The 19,619-nt window shown below is 46.3% G+C and overlaps 1 protein-coding gene across 2 annotated transcripts in view; it reads right to left on the bottom strand.

Annotated features, from left to right (window-relative positions):
- Window positions 1-11,555: 11,555 nt before the first annotated feature.
- LOC142928878 (uncharacterized) overlaps window positions 11,556-19,619 on the bottom strand; it is a 131,845-nt gene continuing 123,781 nt past the window's right edge. Inside the window, exons 5-9 of one of the 2 annotated variants that reach the window (XM_076069329.1) lie at window positions 17,468-17,521; window positions 16,511-16,540; window positions 14,479-14,556; window positions 12,917-13,087; window positions 11,556-12,468 (exon numbers count right to left, since the gene is read on the bottom strand). In XM_076069329.1, coding sequence (XP_075925444.1) covers window positions 12,263-12,468; window positions 12,917-13,087; window positions 14,479-14,556; window positions 16,511-16,540; window positions 17,468-17,521 — 539 coding nt within the window. In that variant the 3' untranslated portion in view covers window positions 11,556-12,262. The remainder of the gene's footprint in view (window positions 12,469-12,916; window positions 13,088-14,478; window positions 14,557-16,510; window positions 16,541-17,467; window positions 17,522-19,619) is intronic. The other variant, XM_076069328.1, reaches the window with a different exon arrangement.

Raw genomic sequence — 19,619 nt, 5'->3', positions numbered from 1 at the left:
TCATCTCTCAGATACGTGTCTTACAGCTCTATTGCAGACACATCTCAGACAGGTGTGTGTGTATATATCTACTCATAATAGAGGTTTTGGGGTATATCGCATGAATATAAATACGTCGTTCAACCCGCCACCACCCAATACAGCCAATTAGTAAGGGGTTGTCACGTAAACAGAACGTGGCCAATTCGTGACTAGTATAGCACACCGGTGTGTTGGAGAGTAAACCCACAACATTGACAAACCTTGATAATTGGCTGTGTCGGGTGGTGGCGAGTTTAACGACACATTTATATTCACACGATCTAACCCAAAAACCTCTACTATGGATGATATTGTTCGCAAAAGCCTCCTACGTGTTAAACTGATGATATATTTACTCTTTGCACCGCATGCCTCTCGGCCTGTCAGTTGATGTGACGTGCCGAGACACAGGCTGCCCTCGTACTGCACCTCGGTGAGGAAACGAGCGCGTTGCGGGGGCTAGGAGATGTTAACTCCCTCGCCTGGTATGCAGGAGGCTGTCAGTTCAATCCCGAACCCTGACACCTGTATATTTGGAGCATACGCGACGCTCTTCCCGTGGTCGCGTGGATTTTACTCCGGATCCTCCGGTTTTTCCCTCCACATTTAGAATCAACATCACGCGCTGAGAATATTTGGCTGCTATAAATTTCCCCGTGATAAGGCACTGTGTTGAGCTATCACTTGTGCTAGCCAGGTTGCTTCTGAAAAATAACTATATAGCTCAGTGGTCCTCAGTTGGTAAATATAAAGAGTAAAAAAATGAAATGAAATTAAAAAGGGTGACTCACAGATCAAGCGCTTGGAATGTTCTCCCAGCAGCTTGGAGATAATATTCTGCACGCCCTTGTACGTCTTCGTGCGAATGAAGGGCCTGTCGATCTCCATCCTGTTCAGCAGCGCTTTCAGGGGCACCGCGATGGCTTCCGTGCACTTGAAGCACGGCTCGCACGGGCGGGCGACGAGCAGCAGTAGCAGCAGCGTTGGCAGCGCTGCGGTCACGAGGCACGAGGAGCGCTGGGGAGCCATGGCCTGGGGAGCGAGAGAAGGGGTCACGTTTAGCGACTCGACCTTTACTCGTTGTGCCAGTGAAGCAGGCACCCATTAACGTGGGCCATTTTGGAAATACAGGGGCTCCTCTACTTACGAACGAGTCAGAATCCAGAGGTGTGTTCGTAAGTTGATTTGTTCGTAAGTCCAACTTACTCCTGTCGGTTCCGAACATTTTGTACGGCATGTACACTAAATAAGAGAATAGCTTTAAAAGTTGTATAATCTCCTATAAACATAGATGCCACTGGTTCTTCAAGTTCAGCAGATGTAGATGCCACCAATGCCATCTATTGCGCGGTGGTTTAACTTACGACTTTCGGTCCGAACAGGCAAACTGGACGTACAGACAGGTTTGTTCGTATCTCTAAGTCGAATTTTCCTCAGTAGAGGAGTCCCTGTAGAACTTTATGGTCATAAAAGATGTATAGCGCTTGCGTTACGGTAAACAAGATTGCTAAATTTGGTAATCAAAGCCAAAACATCACCAAATGCAGTTACGTGGCGTGTTTACGTTTATTGCGCCACGATTCGTAGTTCACGTAAAAAGACTAGAACCAATACGACCAGTTATAAATAACAGTGGAGCGTTGGCATTGGGAAAGGGTCCGTGGTGGTGGTGGTATTAAACCAGTATAGGGAAGGAGATGAATCTTAGAAAGAGGGTGGGCACTCAAAACAATAGCAGCGTGCACGCCCCCATCAAACCAAATCCGTCACTGGCAGCAAGGCGAGGAATGGAAATTTACTCTTTGGTTTTATTCGGTAAAGTCACGTAGGTAAAACAAATTAAAATAAAATAAACAATAAAAACACGACGTTTCGGAGGCAGCGCAAGCTTCATTTTATTTTAATTAGTTTTACCTACGTGACTTTACCGAATAAAACCAAAGAGTATGAATCCTTGCAGCCACGAAAGCTTCAAATCTAGAATGGAAATGTCTCAGTGAGGAGAACGACTCCCCAATGAGAGGCCTTGCAGCAGCCAAACCGTGCAGCAGCAGCAACAGCAGAAGCAGCAGCAGAAGCAGCAGCAGGAACAGCATCAGCATGAGCAGCAGCAGGAGCAGTAGCAGCAGAAGCAGCAGCAGCAGGAACAGCATGAGCAGCAGCAGGAGCAGCAGCAGCAGAAGCAGGGGAGCAACAGCATGAACAGCAGCAGGAGCAGTAGCAGCAGTAGCAGCAGCAGCAGGTGGAGCAGCAGCAACAGCAGGAGGTGGTGCAGCAGCAGTAACAGCAGCAGCACCAGCAGGTGGAGCAGCAGCAACAGCAGGAGGCGGAGCAGCAGCAGTAGCAGCAGCAATAACAGCAGCAGCAGGAGCAGATAGAGTGCTTCCATGCTCACGGCCCTGAACTCCTCCTCTGTGCAGGCGCGAGGCGTGCCGCACATTCCACATTCCCCAGCCTCTCTGCCCGTTGCCACCGCTATCGATGTCCAAATGATGAGCCACTTTGTTGAGCTATCATTTGTGCTAGCCATGGCGCTTCTGAAAAAATAAGTTAATAGCTTCGTGGGCTTTGCCTGGTAGGATGGGGATGGTTTAGTTTCATTTGTATGATTTGGGTGATTGTTTGCTTTACCTGTACTTTGCCCCTGCTGGACATCTGTGGAAAAGAGCTTCATAGCTTATCGGATTTCTCCAGTAAAAAGAAAGATTCTGACTTTAGTTATGAATAAGGTTACCAGGATAGCATTTTTCACGATACGATGCGAGAATTTTCACGATGTTATTGACTATCGCGATAATTTTCCCGTAACTTTGCATTTGTATTTCCCAATTCTATCATGATTGTGCTTGGCTGGACTTACACTCTGAATAAGGTGCTTTGGCAGTTGTTCAAAGGCAGCTCCCCCAAGACAGAGCAGTCACGCCTCTTATAATCGTTGAACCTTCAAATTACAGTCTATCGTTGTCACAACGCGCTTGTCTCTCCAATCAGTTCGCATGTCAACCACGAACGGAACCAGAGTGAGCCCTGCCTCGAGATCGTCGTCGTAAGCGCGGGTCACGTGACCCCCGTTCTCTGTGCGCCACCAAACCAGCGATGATTATTCTATGTGCTATGATTATGCTATGTGCTATGAATACTCTACGTGCTATGATTATTCTACGTGTTATGATGTGCTATGATTACTTTGCGCCCTATAATGATTTAATGTGATATGGTTATTGTACGTACTATGATTGCTCTACATGCTATTATTATTTATACACTATGATTACTCTCCGTGCTATAGATTACTCTACATGCTATGATTACTCTACTATGATTATTCTATGTGCTATGATTACTCTAGGTGCTATGATTATGTCTGTAATATCAAGGAGGCTCTTTCCCCGAGTCACTCACTACAAGCCCAGTGTAGTAGTAGTACAAGTTGGGTCGCTTACTGCTTTTTCTTTCCAAAACGGGACTTCTCTCCAACAGTGGTGACGAGGTATTGTTGTTGTATCCCTCCCGTTATGTTCTAACACCAATTAAGTTTTGCCTCTCCAATCAATTCGCACGTCAACCACGAACGGGACCAGAGTTGAGCCCTGCCTGGACACAGCCTGGAGATCCGTCGTCGTGAGCGCGCGAGTTGGTTGTCGTGACGATGCAGTGACGTAACAGAGTCACGTGGCCCGTTCTCCCAGTTTCGGGTCACGTGGCTCGTTCTCCGAGTTCCGGGTCACGTGGCTCGTGCTCCGTGTGCTCGTGCGAGCCATCCAACCAGAAACGCTGCCGCGTGCACCTCGTGCTCGGCTGTGATTTGAATTCGTTAGAGACCCCCACCGGTGCCTTAAATAGGCGTGCGATGATGGTGCATGCGTGATGTTGGTCGTATTGGCGGTTGTTGCTGTAGTCGGTGGTAGTTGACGATGAAAGATACTGTTATCGGTTTGTTGTGGTTGTTTTATTGGTAGTGGTTGTTGGTGTTGACTGGTGGTTGTCATTGTGTTGGATGTGCTTGTTTTATTGGTGGTGGCTGAAAGTTTTGGTTGTTTTATTGGTGGTAGATGGTGTTGGTTGTTGTGTTGATGTTGGTTGTTTTATTGGTGGTAGATGGTGGTGGTTGTTGTGTTGATGGTGGTTGTTTTATTGGTGGTTGTTGGTGTTTTGTTATTGTTCGTGGTAGTGGTTGACGTTATAGGTAGCGGTGGTTGCTATCTGTTGGTGGTGATGGTTATAAATGTAATTGTTGTTGGCGACCATTGATGGTTGTTGTGGTTAGTGGTGGTTGTTGACATTGGTGGTGGTTGTTGACATTGGTAGTGGTTGTTGGTAATGATTACAGTTGTTGGTGATTAAAAGCGGCTTTGGTTTATAGCTGGTGGTTGTTAGTGCTGTTGTGGTAGTTTGTGCTGATGGTGGTTGCTGATCGCGTGCTGCTGGTGGTGGTTGCTGTTGAGGTGGTTGTTGTTCATGGTCATTGATAGTTGTTGTTGTGATTACTGTGGACTCAGTCTCAAACTTGTTTCTGGTGCAGTGTGTAAACATCGTCGCTGGAGAGACAAAGGCGGCCGGGCGTGGTGCTTGCCACACCCACCCCCTCGTGTGCCGTGCCGGCCTTCATAGGTGCTCGCTTGTAGCACTTGCCTCTAACGTATGTTAAGGCTACACGGGGGAACTTTGTCTTTGACAGACCAGGTGAGAGCGGCGGAACACACGCAATGCCGCACATGAGGCCACAGGACAACTTGTCATCATCATCATCATCGTTGTTGTTGTTGTAACAAGGCGAGAGTTTCCCAAACGTTGAACGCAGAATGTCTCATCATTCATTTGTCTTTGTGATCAATCGCACGTGCCATTCTCATGCTGACATGGCCAGCTTGTGTGATGGCTCACCTGAATTATAGGAATATACGTGAACACACACTTGGGGATCGCCTAAGAAATAATTAACTTATTGGTTTTTTAAACCGAAACGAAATCGAGTTGTGTCATTTGAGTAATCCGATAGATTCCCCGGGGTCCTGCCACTGCGCTGTTGTGGCTGTCTGCCGTTAGTGATAAACAGAATACATTAGTAAAAAAACTTTTTTTTTTAAACACGCTTTAATAAAATGTACCGTACTAGTATTGAAAGAACTCCACGACTCCAGGGAGTGGAATCGAACCTCGCCACAACGTAAGGGGGACTGTGGTGCTTACAGCCAACATCAGTTGAGCGTGGACAATTAGACCAAAGCAAAAAAATAACATTAAAAAGAATTCGTAAAAATATATATTTTATTTTAATGATAGAATACAGTATTGTCATCAGTATGACATAAGCATACCAAGTTTGCAGTCGATACCACATTGGGAAGTGGGTGAAAATTGAGTTACAAGATTTGAGGATACAACAATAGACAGAGTTAATAAAAAGTGTGTAATAATAAAAATAACAATAAAAAACTTAAATTATTTATCACACAACTCAATGACCGCACCCACCGCCGCCTGGCGGTTCAAAACTGCGGCGGCACTGATTGTGTACGCGCATTGAATTAATTCTGCTGAAAGTATGCGCTCCCCCAGAAGGTCCGTGTGGCTGATGGGATGTGTCAAACACACTTCAAACCGGTAGATGGAGGGAGCGATGTATGGACAAGGTTAGCGTATTGCCTGCTGAGTTATGTTGTAACGTTACACGCAAAGAAGACGATGCCTCTCTGACTGACAGCGGAATTTGCTTCGAAGCGATCTCTGTGCGCGCGTGAACTCCGCACCGTGTAACCACGACGCGTAAACACGCGCACACAACGTGGAAACAAAGATCAAATATATTTTTTATTTAATGCTTTCGTGACTGCAGGGATTCATATTCTTGGTTCTTTCGGTAAAGACACGTAGAAGGGAAACGATAAAGTATTTAAAAAAATAAAATTCTCACGACGTTTCGACTGCAACACAAGCAATCATCATCAGGTGTGAAAACCTTCACACGTCGTGAGAATTTTATTTTTTATTATTTTATTGTTTCCCTTCTACGTGACTTTACAGAAAGAATCAAGAATATAAGGATAAAAGATCCCCCGTGTAGCCTTAACAGATTGTAGGGGCAAGTGCTATTAGCGAGCACCTATGAAGGCCGGCACGGCACACGAGGGGAGGGGAGTGAGTGGAAAACACTACGCCCGGCCGCCTTTGTCTCCCCAGTGGCGATGTTTACACACCGCACCAGGTACTCATTTGAGGCTGCGTCGACCGAGTTGAGGCCCAGGACCGGTTCAAGTAATCGTCACTGGTGTTGGCCGTGAGCGGGAATCAAAGCGCAGCGTGCTAACCGCTACACTTACCCCTCCCCCCACGTGGAAACACACACACACACATGTCAACGCACACACGTGTAAACACGTAAACAGCAAAAACAGCAGCCATTCGCCACTAAGTGCAGGTGAGGTCACCACGGCGCTTGTGCCAGGCTAGCTGCACTTTGAGGCCACGTGAAGTGTCGAAGGCTCACTGACAGGTCACGGGACAGACCCAGGTGCCATGGCTTTGACTGATTGAGATCACTGGCAGATGAATCGTCACCCGTGCCTCCCCACTGTGCCAACCTAGCCGTTTTCATTTCAACAAGTTGGGGCCTCTGTGCAAACACAGCACAGTATACAACGCATCACTCGGTAATGTCAGCATGAACAAACGAATCATGTTGAAGCAAGTCTGAAAGATCCGTTATGCTGTTAATTCAAAGCTATTCCATGGAGTCACAGTTGTTGTGTCCTTCATGAGCATTCTGAAAACAACCTCCTCCCTTCCCCCAGGACAGGTGCCGGCAAACCAAAAAAGTAACAAGCAGAGCCACTTGTTTTAGAATTCGATAACAAAAAACTCAATATTTCAAGAGCCGAAATGCACTGTGTGGCGAATACGAGACGGTGGGTCCTTAATAAACAACGTCACGAAACAGCAGTCCTTAAAGAGCCACATATTTTTCAACCCATGCCCTAGGCCCTGCCCTTTAAAACAACCAGTCGCTCTGCCTCCGCCAGCCCATCGGATTCCTCCAGTCGAAATGAATATTCTGATCAAAGTGGTCTCATATCACGAAAACATTGTTTAAACTATAATGGTACAATATTCCAAAACAAATGCTACACATTTGATAGAATACGTGATATCAACCAACCTCTAAAAAACTCACATTTGAGATGTCCATACTTTGTTAATTTATTCAACCTTACTATTTTACAAAGTATATTTTGTAAATAATGTCAAATTCAAATATATTCACATACGTGTGTGTGAATATATTTGAATTTGTTCACTTGGGAACCCCAGGAAACTGTAGGGAGATGCAGTCTTGAGAGTGACTGATGAGGGGGTTCTTAGGAGGTATCTCTTCCACTCATTTCTTACAAGGTGAACGCCGGGGTCCGGAGCTGTATGCTTGTAATTTAAGACTCTACAACCTTCACAGAGCCCTCTACCTATGCCTGGAGTCTCTGTACCTGAGTCTGGAGTCTCTGTACCTGAGTCTGGAGTCTCTGTACCTGAGTCTGGAGTCTCTGTACCTGAATCTGGAGTCTCTGTACCTGAGTCTGGAGTCTGTGTACCTGAATCTGGAGTCTCTGTACCTGAGTCTTGAGTCTCTGTACCTGAGCCTGGAGTCTCTGTACCTGAGCCTGGAGTCTCTGTACCTGAATCTTGAGTCTCTGTACCTGAGCCTGGAGTCTCTGTACCTGAATCTGGAGTCTCTGTACCTGAATCTTGAGTCTCTGTACCTGAGTCTGGAGTCTCTGTACCTGAGTCTTGAGTCTATGTAGCTGAGTCTGGTGTCCTGTACCTGAGTCTGAAGTCTCTGTACCTGAGCCTGGAGCCTCTGTACCTGAGCCTGGAGTCTCTGTACCTGAGTCTGGAGTCTCTGTACCTGAGTCTTGAGTCTCTGTACCTGAATCTGGAGTCTCTGTACCTGAGCCTGGAGTCTCTGTACCTGAGCCTGGAGTCTCTGTACCTGAGTCTTGAGTCTCTGTACCTGAGTCTGGAGTCTCTGTACCTGAATCTGGAGTCTCTGTACCTGAGTCTGGAGTCTCTGTACCTGATCCTGGAGCCCTGTACCTGAGCCTGGAGCCCTGTAGCTGATCCTGGAGTCTCTGTACCTGAGCCTGGAGCCCAGACGGTACCAGATCACGGATTTTATGTAATGTGTTGAAACGGACCTGGATCTTGTGTTTTTTCAAGATTTTGGAGATCTTTTTTGCGATCCCCGCAATGTAGGGTAAAGTGATGGTTTTGAAATGCTCCTCAAGAAGGTCCTTCTTCATGGTTTGAGTGATAGCTTTGCGGATTCTATAGTCGGAGTAACCATTAGCCTTAAGAGCTTGGTGTACGTGCTTGAGTTCACTGCCTATGTGTTCCTGGTCGGATATGCATTGGGCTCTATGATACAGAGTCTTGATGAGAGAATTCTTCTGTGATGGATGGTGGTGGGAATCCGGTTTCAGATAAGCATCCGTATGGGTAGCTTTCCTGTAGACAGAGTGGCTCATTGAACCATCAGGTCTCTTTTTTATTAGGACATCCAAAAAAGGTAGCTTGCCATCTTTTTCGACTTCCATGGTAAATCTGATGGCTGGGTGTATGGAATTGATGTGGTCGAAGAATTGGTCTAGAGCAGGCCGGCCATGTGGCCAGATGACAAAAGTGTCATCCACGTACCTCTTCCATAAGGTTGGGCGCAGAGTGGCAGTCTGGATGGCGTCAGTCTCAAAAAGCTATAACCGGAGATAGGGGGGAGCCCATTGGGGTGCCCTCAGTTAGTTTGTAGAAAGTTCCATTCCAAGTGAAGTATGTATTGCTTAAGCAGTGTCTCACCAGGGGGGGTTCTTCAGTGTTTAGTCCTTGATGAACCAAGTCTTCAATGATTGCGATGGAATAGACACAAGATCCAGGTCCGTTTCAACACATTACATAAAATCTGTGATCTGGTTCCGTCTGTAAATGATGTGATTCCGGACATACAGTACCCTGGTGTCTACAAACTAAGTTGCCTCTGTGGTAGTAGTTACATTGGAGAAACCAAACGACATGTCTCGGACCGCATTCGTGAACACAAAGCAGACCTTAAACACGGCAGAACCAACACCTCGGCCATGGCAGATCACTGTTATAATTCAGTAGGCTCACATGACATTGACTTCTCCAAGACAGAGGTTCTTTGCAAGCCATCGGGCTCCCATGAGAGATTCGTTCATGAGGCTATCCACATATGCAAACACAGAGACAATTTCAACCGAGAAGATGGATTCTGGCTTAGCAATCATTGGAAGGATTTGATAAACCATTTCGGGTCTTAATTGATTGTTCACGCTTACGGTGGCTTTCAGACAGCATACATTAATTTTTCGTCTCCCCCCTCCTCTTTTCCGAACATAGATGGACTCGTCCTTCTAAACAAACTGTCAAATCGCTCTCCGTGGTGCTAACGTTTAAAAATAAATAATTACAAACCGCCACTTCTTTCAAATGTTTCTTGCCGTTGGTTTTCACACCTGATGATGACTGTTTGTGTTACAGTCGAAACGTCGTGAGAATTTTATTGATTTATATATATTTTATTTTATTGTTTCCCTTCAACGTGACTTTACCGAAAGAACCAATAATGTTTTAGTTGTTTGGGGGGGGGGGGGGCAGAGTATTGTGACGTCATATTTGAGGGGGTGGTCTGACTTTTTGTATCACCGTGTGAATTGGGGGGGGGGTCAAAAATCACCCAAAATCGTGTGACGTCATTCATGGACGGCCCCTAAGATCACTGCTACATTTTTTATAGCTTTATATTGCTGATTTCGAATGTTTTGGTTTCGCCATATTTATTTGTTGTAGTACAGAGTTAGACTGATCACTTTAATTTAAATTGCCAGAGATAGCCGGGCTAGCAGCAGATAGAGCCCGGGGTCCCTATGAAGGACCCAGTGTAAGGGGCACTTACCTCTTGTGCTGTAATTGCTCCCTTGTGTTAATAAACCGGCGGAAGCCCTTACCTGGAAACCTGCCTCCGAGTCGTCATTCACCACACAACATATTCATAATGGGCCCCAAGCGTGGTGATAGTGTTTATATATTTAAGTTTTGGTTACTTATTCTTACGTTTATTTTTATTTCTTTAATTTCTGTTTAGTTAGGTTTCGCACGTACGTGTCATAGTTTTACTGTCGTTATTTGCATGTGCGTTTCTCGCCGGCCAAAATAAATGTGCAAGCTAAAAATAAAGGCTCTCTTGTTTTTACATTCGTCCATGTTCTCGTCCCTCACCAGACGAAAGTGCAAGGTGTTCCTGTACCTGGTGGGCTGCGTAAACACCGCCACTAGGGGGAGACAAAGGCGGCCGGGCGTGGTGCTGACCATCCACTCCCTTCGTGTGCTGTGCCGGCCTTCATCGGCGGTGCTTGCGAGCAGCACTTGCCACAACAGCCTGTTTTGGGGATTACTGGAATCGTCGTTGTGTGCGTGTCTGTGGCTGTGTGCGTGTCTGTGTGCAATTGGGAGGTGGTCCCCCTTCCGACAAGGAAGTCAACGTCAGGACATAATGTTTCATTTAATTTTCAGTATTATTATTGAGTTTCACAATGCTTACCTTTTGGTGTAAAACTGTCCTAAATGTACTTTAAATATTGTAGGTACATGATTACAACTTACGAACAGTTCCGGATGCGAACGGGTCTGAGGAAAGGAACCAGTACATAAGTCGATAACCGTCCCGTGCAGTAATTTAGCACTTAATTAGCTAGTAGTCACATCACAAATTCAATGTCAAATTTAAACTAAGACTGGGGGAAAAAATGTCAAAAAGAGCAATGTCAAAATGTTATGAGTTAACATAGCAAAATCACAAAAATAAACAATGCCAATAATCAGATGCCTATACAGAGTGCTTCGCTACGTGAACAAAAATGGCACCCTACCATCTAAATACGTAAAGCAAGACAGCGGGCAAGCAGGGTCACAGGTAGCGATTGTGGGGCGCGAAGTCCACCCTGACGTCCACCCTGACGTCCACCCTGCCACCCTCGCTGGGCAGGTGGGGAGCGAAGTCCACCCTGACGTCCACCCTGACGTCCACCCTGCCACCATCGCCGGGCAGGTGGGGCACGACGTCCACCCTAACGTCCACCCTGCCACCCTCGCCGGGCAGGTGGGGCACGACCTCCGCCCGTTGCGCTCCTTCCTCCACCGCCTCGGTCAACTCCCGCCAGGCCCCCGCTGAGCGAGTGACGGGGGCCCCCGATGCTCGCGCTGCTGGCCTCAGAGCCACACGGTGCTAAAATATACACCCCTGCACACCACAGCTGCCACTATTAGAGGGGCCACGGAGCGCGCTATTACCTGCGAGCGCGCTCACACCTGAGCGATTACCTCACTCGCGCAAGACATGGTGACGATCCCACGGTCACCACCCCGCGTTCACTCTCGCCGCATGTTCCCCCACCGCCACCGACGACTCGGCTTGCACACGCAGTCGCTCCACACAGAAATTGCAGACACCACACCATCGACGGTCTGTGCTAACTTTTTATTCTCGGCGCAAATCACAATCCCTTAAAGATGCCCAGTCGGCACTACCGGGGGGAGTATCTTGCGAGAAAAGCCTAGGCCTACTGCTGTCTGCGCTCCTGCTCACCCAAGCGTCCTACCATGTACCTCGTAGCCGTACTCGCGGCGTCACACGGACGCTGTGAGAGGCGGAGGGAAGAGGACGAGAAAGCCTTGCCTAACACGGCCTCGTAGTGGCGAATGACTGGCGAATACACACTGCCTTTCTCGCTTTTTCCACCCCGGCTTCCCAGATGTCGTGAATGACTCATCGCGGCTGGCCCGGTAATCTTTTTGCGCCCATACATTATTAAGCCAACTCAGGGGCACCGCGATGTGACTTGTCCTGCGAGGGTCGGCCAATCCCCTGGCACCGGGAAACCGTGGGACTTTCCTCATAGGAACCCTTCGGATTAAAACCCGTTGTGCCAAGCAATCCCACGCCAGGACACTACGTGTGTGCGCTGTGTGTGTATTCAGTGTGTGGTCGCGGAGTTTGGAGAGTGGTTTCGAGGCCGTGGCACCACACAATCCCTGCAAACTCCAGCATATGTGCGTGTGTGTGAAAGTGAGTGTGCGCGCATGTGTGTATCTGTCTTTCTTGTGAACCCGAACAGTTTGACTTTTGAACAGGCCTCAGGAATAAGGAGCCCGTTCGTAAGTCGGGGGACTGCCCGCACTTTCATTTGCGTGGCCTTTCTTTCTTTGGTCCATTGCGGGATGCTTTGTGCGCTTTGGCTTTTTTGGTTTGATTTTCCCGGGCAGGCTTCGTTGGATGCCCAGGCATCTTCACATCGCGGTCCTGTCGTTTCTGCTCTTCCGCAGCTTCCAATCCCTTTTCCATGTCGGGGGCAGACGTTGATTTTTTATTTCGCGTGAAGCACATTACTGAACATAAAAGGGGACAAGGGAGTAAACGGGTTAGTGTGAGCCACTAAATGCACATGCATGTAAGTATCTGTAGTTATCTAGTTGTGCATGTGTGGGTTTTTCTCCGGGTCAATCTCTGCCTGCATCTTTCCACGTGTATCTTTGTACGTGTCTGACACTGTCCGTGTCTATAGCTGTCTGTGTCCTTCGTGTCTCTCAAAGTGTTTGTAAACGTGTCTCTGTGTCTCTCTAGATCTTAAGAGATTGAAAACTAATTTCTTTAAGAAACTGCTCGTTGTTGTGTTTAGTTTGGTGTCCTTTACCCCGCCCCTCCGATTAGCACTGTTGGCTACGGAAATGTGTGAAAGAAATTCAACATATACACATCTCCTACGATGATCTGCAGAGGACTCTACTTGTTGTTAAAAACGGCTCTGCTATCTGGAGGAACAAGCTAAAGGCTCACCGATGCAGAAGACGATTAAGCATAGCATGGCTGGCACGATCACGATCAGTGCAATCACGTTGGTCTTCGTGGGCTCAAACTCAGGGTCGTAGTCTGGCTCTGGGATGACGTCAGGATCGACGTCGTCCAGAACCTCCAAAGGTGCTCGCCGTTGCTTTTCCAAAATAGTTCCTGTAACACAAAGACAAAGATAAAGGTCCCCCGTGTAGCCTTAACAGACTGTCGGGGCAAGTGCTGTTAGCGAGCACCTATGAAGGCCGGTAACGGTACACGAGGGGGTGGGTGGCCAGCACCACGCCCGACCGCCTTCGTCTCCCTAGTGGCAATGTTTACACACCGCACCAGGTACTCATTTGAGGCTGAGTTGATCTAGAGGAGGCCCGGGACCGGTTCAGATAATCGTCACAGGTTTTGGCCGTGAGCGGGAATCGAACTCGGGTCGCCGGGTTCATAGCGCAGCGCGCTAACTGCTACACTACCGCTCCCCACTTCCTGTAACACATACATGCATACATGCGCAGGTGAGTTAGTGACGTTTAGAGACTTAAAAAAAAATCCTCGAACATTTTTACATCATTGCTTTTTGTAAAAACCTAGCAGAGTGAATTTAGACATATCCCTGGCAGCAATGTGCAATGGCTGTATCTACGTTGAACTTCTTTCACACCGTAACGTAGCCACTGTGCTAATCGGAGGTGCGGCGGGCGGGGGGGGGGGAAGGATAACAAACTAAACACAAACATCAGCAATGTTTAAGAAGGCAGAAGCGTCGGGTGATACGAGCCGGCAGCAGCACTCTGGACAGCGCTGCTTGAAGGGCTCCATGCAGAAGTTGTGAGCAAATCTTTTTTGGCCATTCTCACACTCGTGAGGTTGCTCTGCTGTGACATTTTTGAAGGGTTTCTCTGCCTCCTGACAATAATGCCCAGAGTGCACCAGGAAAACAATTCAGAAGACAACGAAGTGCCTGTAAAGTGTATTGTCTTTTTAGTAGGCTTGATATGGAGACTTAGTAATGACATGGTGACACTTTTTTTTAAAATGTTACTGCGCTGACGTCACCACAGTGCGAGCGAAATTCATTGTTCCTACAATTTTGATTTGAAGCTTTCGTGACTGCAGGGATTCATATTCTTGGTTCTTTCGGTAAAGTCACGTAGAAGGGAAAATGTTTTATTATTATTTTTTTATTATTTAATTGTTTCCCTTCTACGTGACTTTACCGAAAGAACCAAGAATATTTTTGATTTATATATTTATTATTTTATTGTTTCCCTTCAACGTGACTTTACCGAAAGAACCAAGAATATGAACCAAGAATGTGTTCCTACAATGTTTGTGCTTGTTGCTCTACCCCTGCCTAGTTATGCAAATTGAGCATCTCAAGGCATTGCACATGCATGGAACGATGCATCGATGTTAATGAATGAAATGAATACTTCGATTCATCGTACTTGGATTGCAAGGACAACGCGACAGATTTTACGAGAGTCATATTTTAGGAGTGATATAAAATGCACGCAGTGAGGCATTCCTGACGTTATAACTCCAGGATGACGTACGTTCACAATAAGACAGGCAGACTTCCTTATTCTCTTTCTGGCAGGATTCGCAGCGCAGGGCAGATACATACGTGGGTTCTGCGGACAAAAAAAACACATGGACGGAGTTAAAAGGCTGTTGATGTCTGCAGATTGCAGGGAAGATTGGGGTCACGAAAGTTCACGTGATGGAACCAGATGTCACGTGCATTTTCAGTAGGGGCAAATGTAAACGCTACGAAGTTCCATTTATCACCTTTTTGATTGATTTTTTATTCGCTTTTTTTCTCAAATAGAGATAAAAAATATGAAACCAATTTGTACGCATGTTGAACTGCTTTCGCACCGTACATAGCCAACCGTGCTAATCGGGAGGTGCAGGAAGAAGGACAACGAACTAGACACGTACATTTCCTGCAGGAATGTCGGTCACGTGGTTTGACCATTTACTCGTCACACCGTTCAATGCGAGTTGGTGACCGTGGGGGGGATTAGGTTTCGGTCGTGGCATCGGGATCGGTTTGGATGTCACCCACCGGTGACGTTACGCATGACCAGCGATCAAACTCAGGCAGTGGGGTTCGTGGCACTGCCCGAACCGCCGCGACACCCACACGATAAGAATGATAAACGTTTACTTGCCCAGTCGAGTGTGTCAAGCAATTGCATTTAGAACACGGTGAGCGAGTTTAAGGTCGAAATAAGCGACATGTGATGACTCCAAGCAGTCTGTTACGTTCAGGATAAGACTAAAAACAAAACTGTTGTTGAGCAGGGCCCTACATTTAGATGTTTGGCCAATTCCACGCAAGACCGTTTGGCAGGAAACAAGCGCACTTGGAGACTGTGCCTGCACGTGAGTTGAGAACACTCAAGAGCTCAACACGAGTTGACTCCTCGATACGTTGCTGTGCTGCCGTCACGCCACGACTTCGTTAAAATTGGGCTTTACTTTCAGGTAATCCTTCATTATATTATTCAGTTAGAATATTACAGTAGATCATCGATTGTCCGGTGGCTTCGGGGGGCAGGGGGCGCCGGGTTTTCAAAAACGCCGGATAATCAAATCACTTTAAAATTGCTTATTTTTGCACGCTGTGTTTTTCGGTGTTGTGCATGTGCTTTTGCGTTTTAAATTTGTTTACTACATAACATTTGCATAAATATCCTACTCTAAAATTAAAAATCCTAATAAAAAAAGTGACTATTTACTGTACCGTACTTACCACTCTAATATTGAAGACTCGAGTATACACATGAAGCATTTTCATTGTTTAAGTTGTATGTATGTAGTGTATAATGTACCGTATATGATATTTCACAATGAAATCAAGCATAGCTACCTTTTTTGTCACGCCAAACGGTGCCTCTATGAGGGGTTTGCCAAATCGGCCCGGGACTGCCGGATAATGTGGGAAGCTGCCGGATAATCGAGGATCAACTGTATTTGGTCAATTGTCAGCAGGTTTAGCCTGTACATGTGAAGTTGGTGCAGGTTTTCCGGATAAAAGCCGGGGGGAAAGTGTTGCATTCATAGGCAAACATTTGTCATGACAATGTTAGAATGTTGGGCAGGCGCCATTATCAAGCGCATGGTGACGTCGTTGACGTGCTTGAACGAGCGTGATGCTGAAGCCGACAGTCGGTAGCGCTCGCTCACATTTCCGGAATAACGCTCGGACCTTTTTGGCCTCATAAATTGTCCACGCACACGGGCACATGCACACATGCGCGCACGCACATACACAAATACAAAGTTCGAGCACCTATGAAGGCCGGCACGGCACACAAGGGGGAGTCGACCTAGGGGAGGCCCAGGACTGGTTCAGATCATCATCACTGGTGTTGGCCGTGAGCGAGAATCGAACTCGGGTCGCCAGGTTCGCAACGCAGTGCGCTAACCGCTAAGCTACCGCACCCCTGACACACACACGCACACATGCGCACACACGTATGCATACTGTCTCATGTGATAAGCTGATGAAGACGCAGTCACGGCACCCATACCGTCTTACAGAATCGCCAACATATATACAGGTGTACACAATCTTACCACAGACAGGGCATGACGGTTCCTTCGAAGCTGAAAAACAAAGAGGAAAGGACAAAACGTAACGGTTAGTTAAATTATATTCGCATTAGTTGCTTAACAACACAGTCACAAATCCCATACATCACCACCACACACAGCAGGGAGTGTAACAGGTAAGGGTGAAAGTGTCCTGCTCATGCCTCTGCTGGCTAAAGGGCCTCCACTCGAGGTATAGAGATCCCGTCTACAGAGTATTTGGCCTACTCTTCCATGGTGGCCAGAGACAGGAATATCCACACTTTGCCACACCGTATTGGACGTGCTGATCGACTGATTATGGTGTGTCCCCATGCCTACCGCTCGGTAGACAGAGGAAGAAAGATTTGCCAAACTTGCATTAGGATCACAAGGAAGCGAGCATGGATACATTAAGTTTAATGTGGGCTTTCGCGACCAATATACGTAAGAGGTTTTCTGGGTTAGATCGTGTGAATATAAATGTGTCGTTACTCCCACCACCAGCACCACCCAACACAGCTATTTAGTAAGGTTTGCCATGTAAACAAACGTGTCAGTTACTAGTTCAGCAATAACCGGTGTGTTGAAGAGTAAACCCACAACATCTACAATTCGAGTACGACGTTTCGCCGGTAATTACAACTAGCCTCATCAGGCGACAGCTAATTATATCGCTGTATTAATAATAATGATCCTATACCAAACGAAAACCTCTTATGGATGGACGCATTAAGAGTTAAAGTTACAAATCTGTACCGCGCACAAGAGCAAGTGGAAGGGGACAGGTGTTAGCTTGATGCAGGTTCGTGAAGCATCAACAATGCCGTACTATGGTTAGTCTCGTCCCCACCACGGTAACGTGTTATTCTCAACACTGCTCATGTGAGCAGGAGGGAGGAGGAAGACAACGATTGATGTTTGCGTCGCGCTGGGTGTGAGGGTGCAATGGGCAGGACTTACTCTTCAAAGCTTCCTGAAAATCCTTCCATAACTTGACGAGTTCTCTCCAGTAGACTGCCATGAGAGAGAACAAAACGAGTGAACAATTTGTAAATACAGTAAAACCTTGGATTGCGAGTCACTTGGTCTGCGAGTGTTTTGCAAGACTAGCAAAAACTTTAAATAAATATTAATTTGATAAACGAGCGAGGTCTTGCAATACGAGTAGTGTACGTATATGCTTTGTCTGCCGAGCGTCACGTGATCACAACTGAGCCGATGGTTCTTCTCTATCTCTGTCTCGCTGCGGGATTGTGGGTAATCGTCTCCCATGCTCGGTCTCAGTCGGCGTGCCTCACTCGTATAGTCAACATCCGTGCGAGCGTATACTGTTTACTACAGTACTATAGTGTTGTGACCACGTGTATACTGTTTACTATAGTACTATATTGTTGTGACCACGTGTATACTGTTTACTATAGTACTATAGTGTTGTGATCACGTGTATACTGTTTACTCTAGTACTATAGTGTTGTGACCACGTGTATACTGTTTACTACAGTACTATAGTGTTGTGACCACGTGTATACTGTTTACTACAGTACTATAGTGTTGTGACCACGTGTATACTGTTTACTATAGTACTATAGTGTTGTGATCACGTGTATACTGTTTACTACAGTACTATAGTGTTTACTACAGTATAGTGTTGTGACCACGTGTGTGTGCGTAAAGCATTTTTGTCCAAGTGTAGTGACTGTTCTTTAGTAACTGTACTGCAACAATGCCCCCCATGAAATCCTCAAAAGGAGGCAAAAGCAAGTGTCATTGGATAGGTTCCTTGTTAAAGTCGCACAAAAATAAAAAGATTCCAGTGAGCCAACAGATGCCAGTGATTCCGTTAGTGACAGTGAAAGTCGTCCTACACAATAACCCTCCTCCTCTCCTCTGTCTCGTCTCCCTCACACCAGCCACGATTAAATTAAATTAATAAATTTGATTACTTTATATTAAATTTAAATAAGGAAAATATAAAAAGTTATTTTGCATTAATAATTTTTACATGAATATTTTTGGGGTTGTGGAACGAATCATCTGAGTTTCCATTATTTCTTATGGGGAAATTCGCTTTGATATACGAGTGCTTTGGATTACGAGCACGTTTCCGGAACGAATTATGCTCGCAATCCAAGGTATTACTGTATAGTCCAAAGACTTTTAAAATATTGCTTCATGATTGCCCCTGTACATGTCTGTCCATTGTACTTGCATTAATTTTTTTTACAAATGACAGCTTTCAGCTCCAGGAACTGGTCACACTTCTGTGACGGTGGCCCACATTTGCATTCATCACAACAGTTTCCAAAACGTCATAAATATTGCAAGCCATTAAAAGGATGCCAGCAATGTCTTTATAGTTACATGCAACCTGTTTCAATTTGCTTATTCGTGTCTCGACGATAAATCATCAGGGCCATATTATCCAATCGGCACAGTAGGTACAGTAGGCACTGTGCCCAGTGCCTACAAATACTTAAGGGCCTACAAAAACTAAAGGGCTTACGAAGACACATTTTTACCACGTTTTTTGTTTGTATGTATTATAAAAAATAAAATGTAACCAGGATATCTTCTTGAATAAATATATTTGTATAGCAAGGATAGCCACAATGTACAAAGAGGCAACGTCACGTCAATGTTATCTGTGGCGCGCAGCACGCTCCCATCAATTTAGGGCACATGCTAAATAATACGTGTATCAGTAATGCCGTCTGTACAGCACCTGGACGAAGTACCGTGCGAAACAAGCGGAGTGACAGCGGCGGTAGCAGTAACATGGGGCAGCAGCAGTAGCAACTTTAGAAAGTTGTCACTGAAGGCCTACGAAACAGAAGTGCCCAGGGCCTACAAGAACCTTAATCTGGCCCTGTAAATCATTGATTTTGTTATATCATTCAATCATCCCTTTAAAACATTTTGCAGAACACCTTCCGAACCAGGCAGGTGTGTGTTTCTGGCTCCTGATCACAGCCTGTAGAGTTATCTGGTGTCCTCTCACATGAATCCCAAACTCTCATTCGTGAAAAAATTAACATCGCCAAAACATCCTCATGCAGCGGGACCCTCCTGAAGAGGAGTTTTGAGACTCAGTCAGGATTTCTTTGGTAAATAA

This window comes from Petromyzon marinus, chromosome 24 (assembly GCF_048934315.1).
Source record: "Petromyzon marinus isolate PM22_M1 ecotype Great Lakes invasive population chromosome 24, UKy_Petmar_22M1.pri1.0, whole genome shotgun sequence".
NCBI classification, from domain to species: Eukaryota; Metazoa; Chordata; class Hyperoartia; order Petromyzontiformes; family Petromyzontidae; genus Petromyzon; species Petromyzon marinus.
The sequence above is the reverse complement of the archived record's forward strand: the minus strand, read 5'-3'. Positions and strand labels throughout refer to the sequence as shown.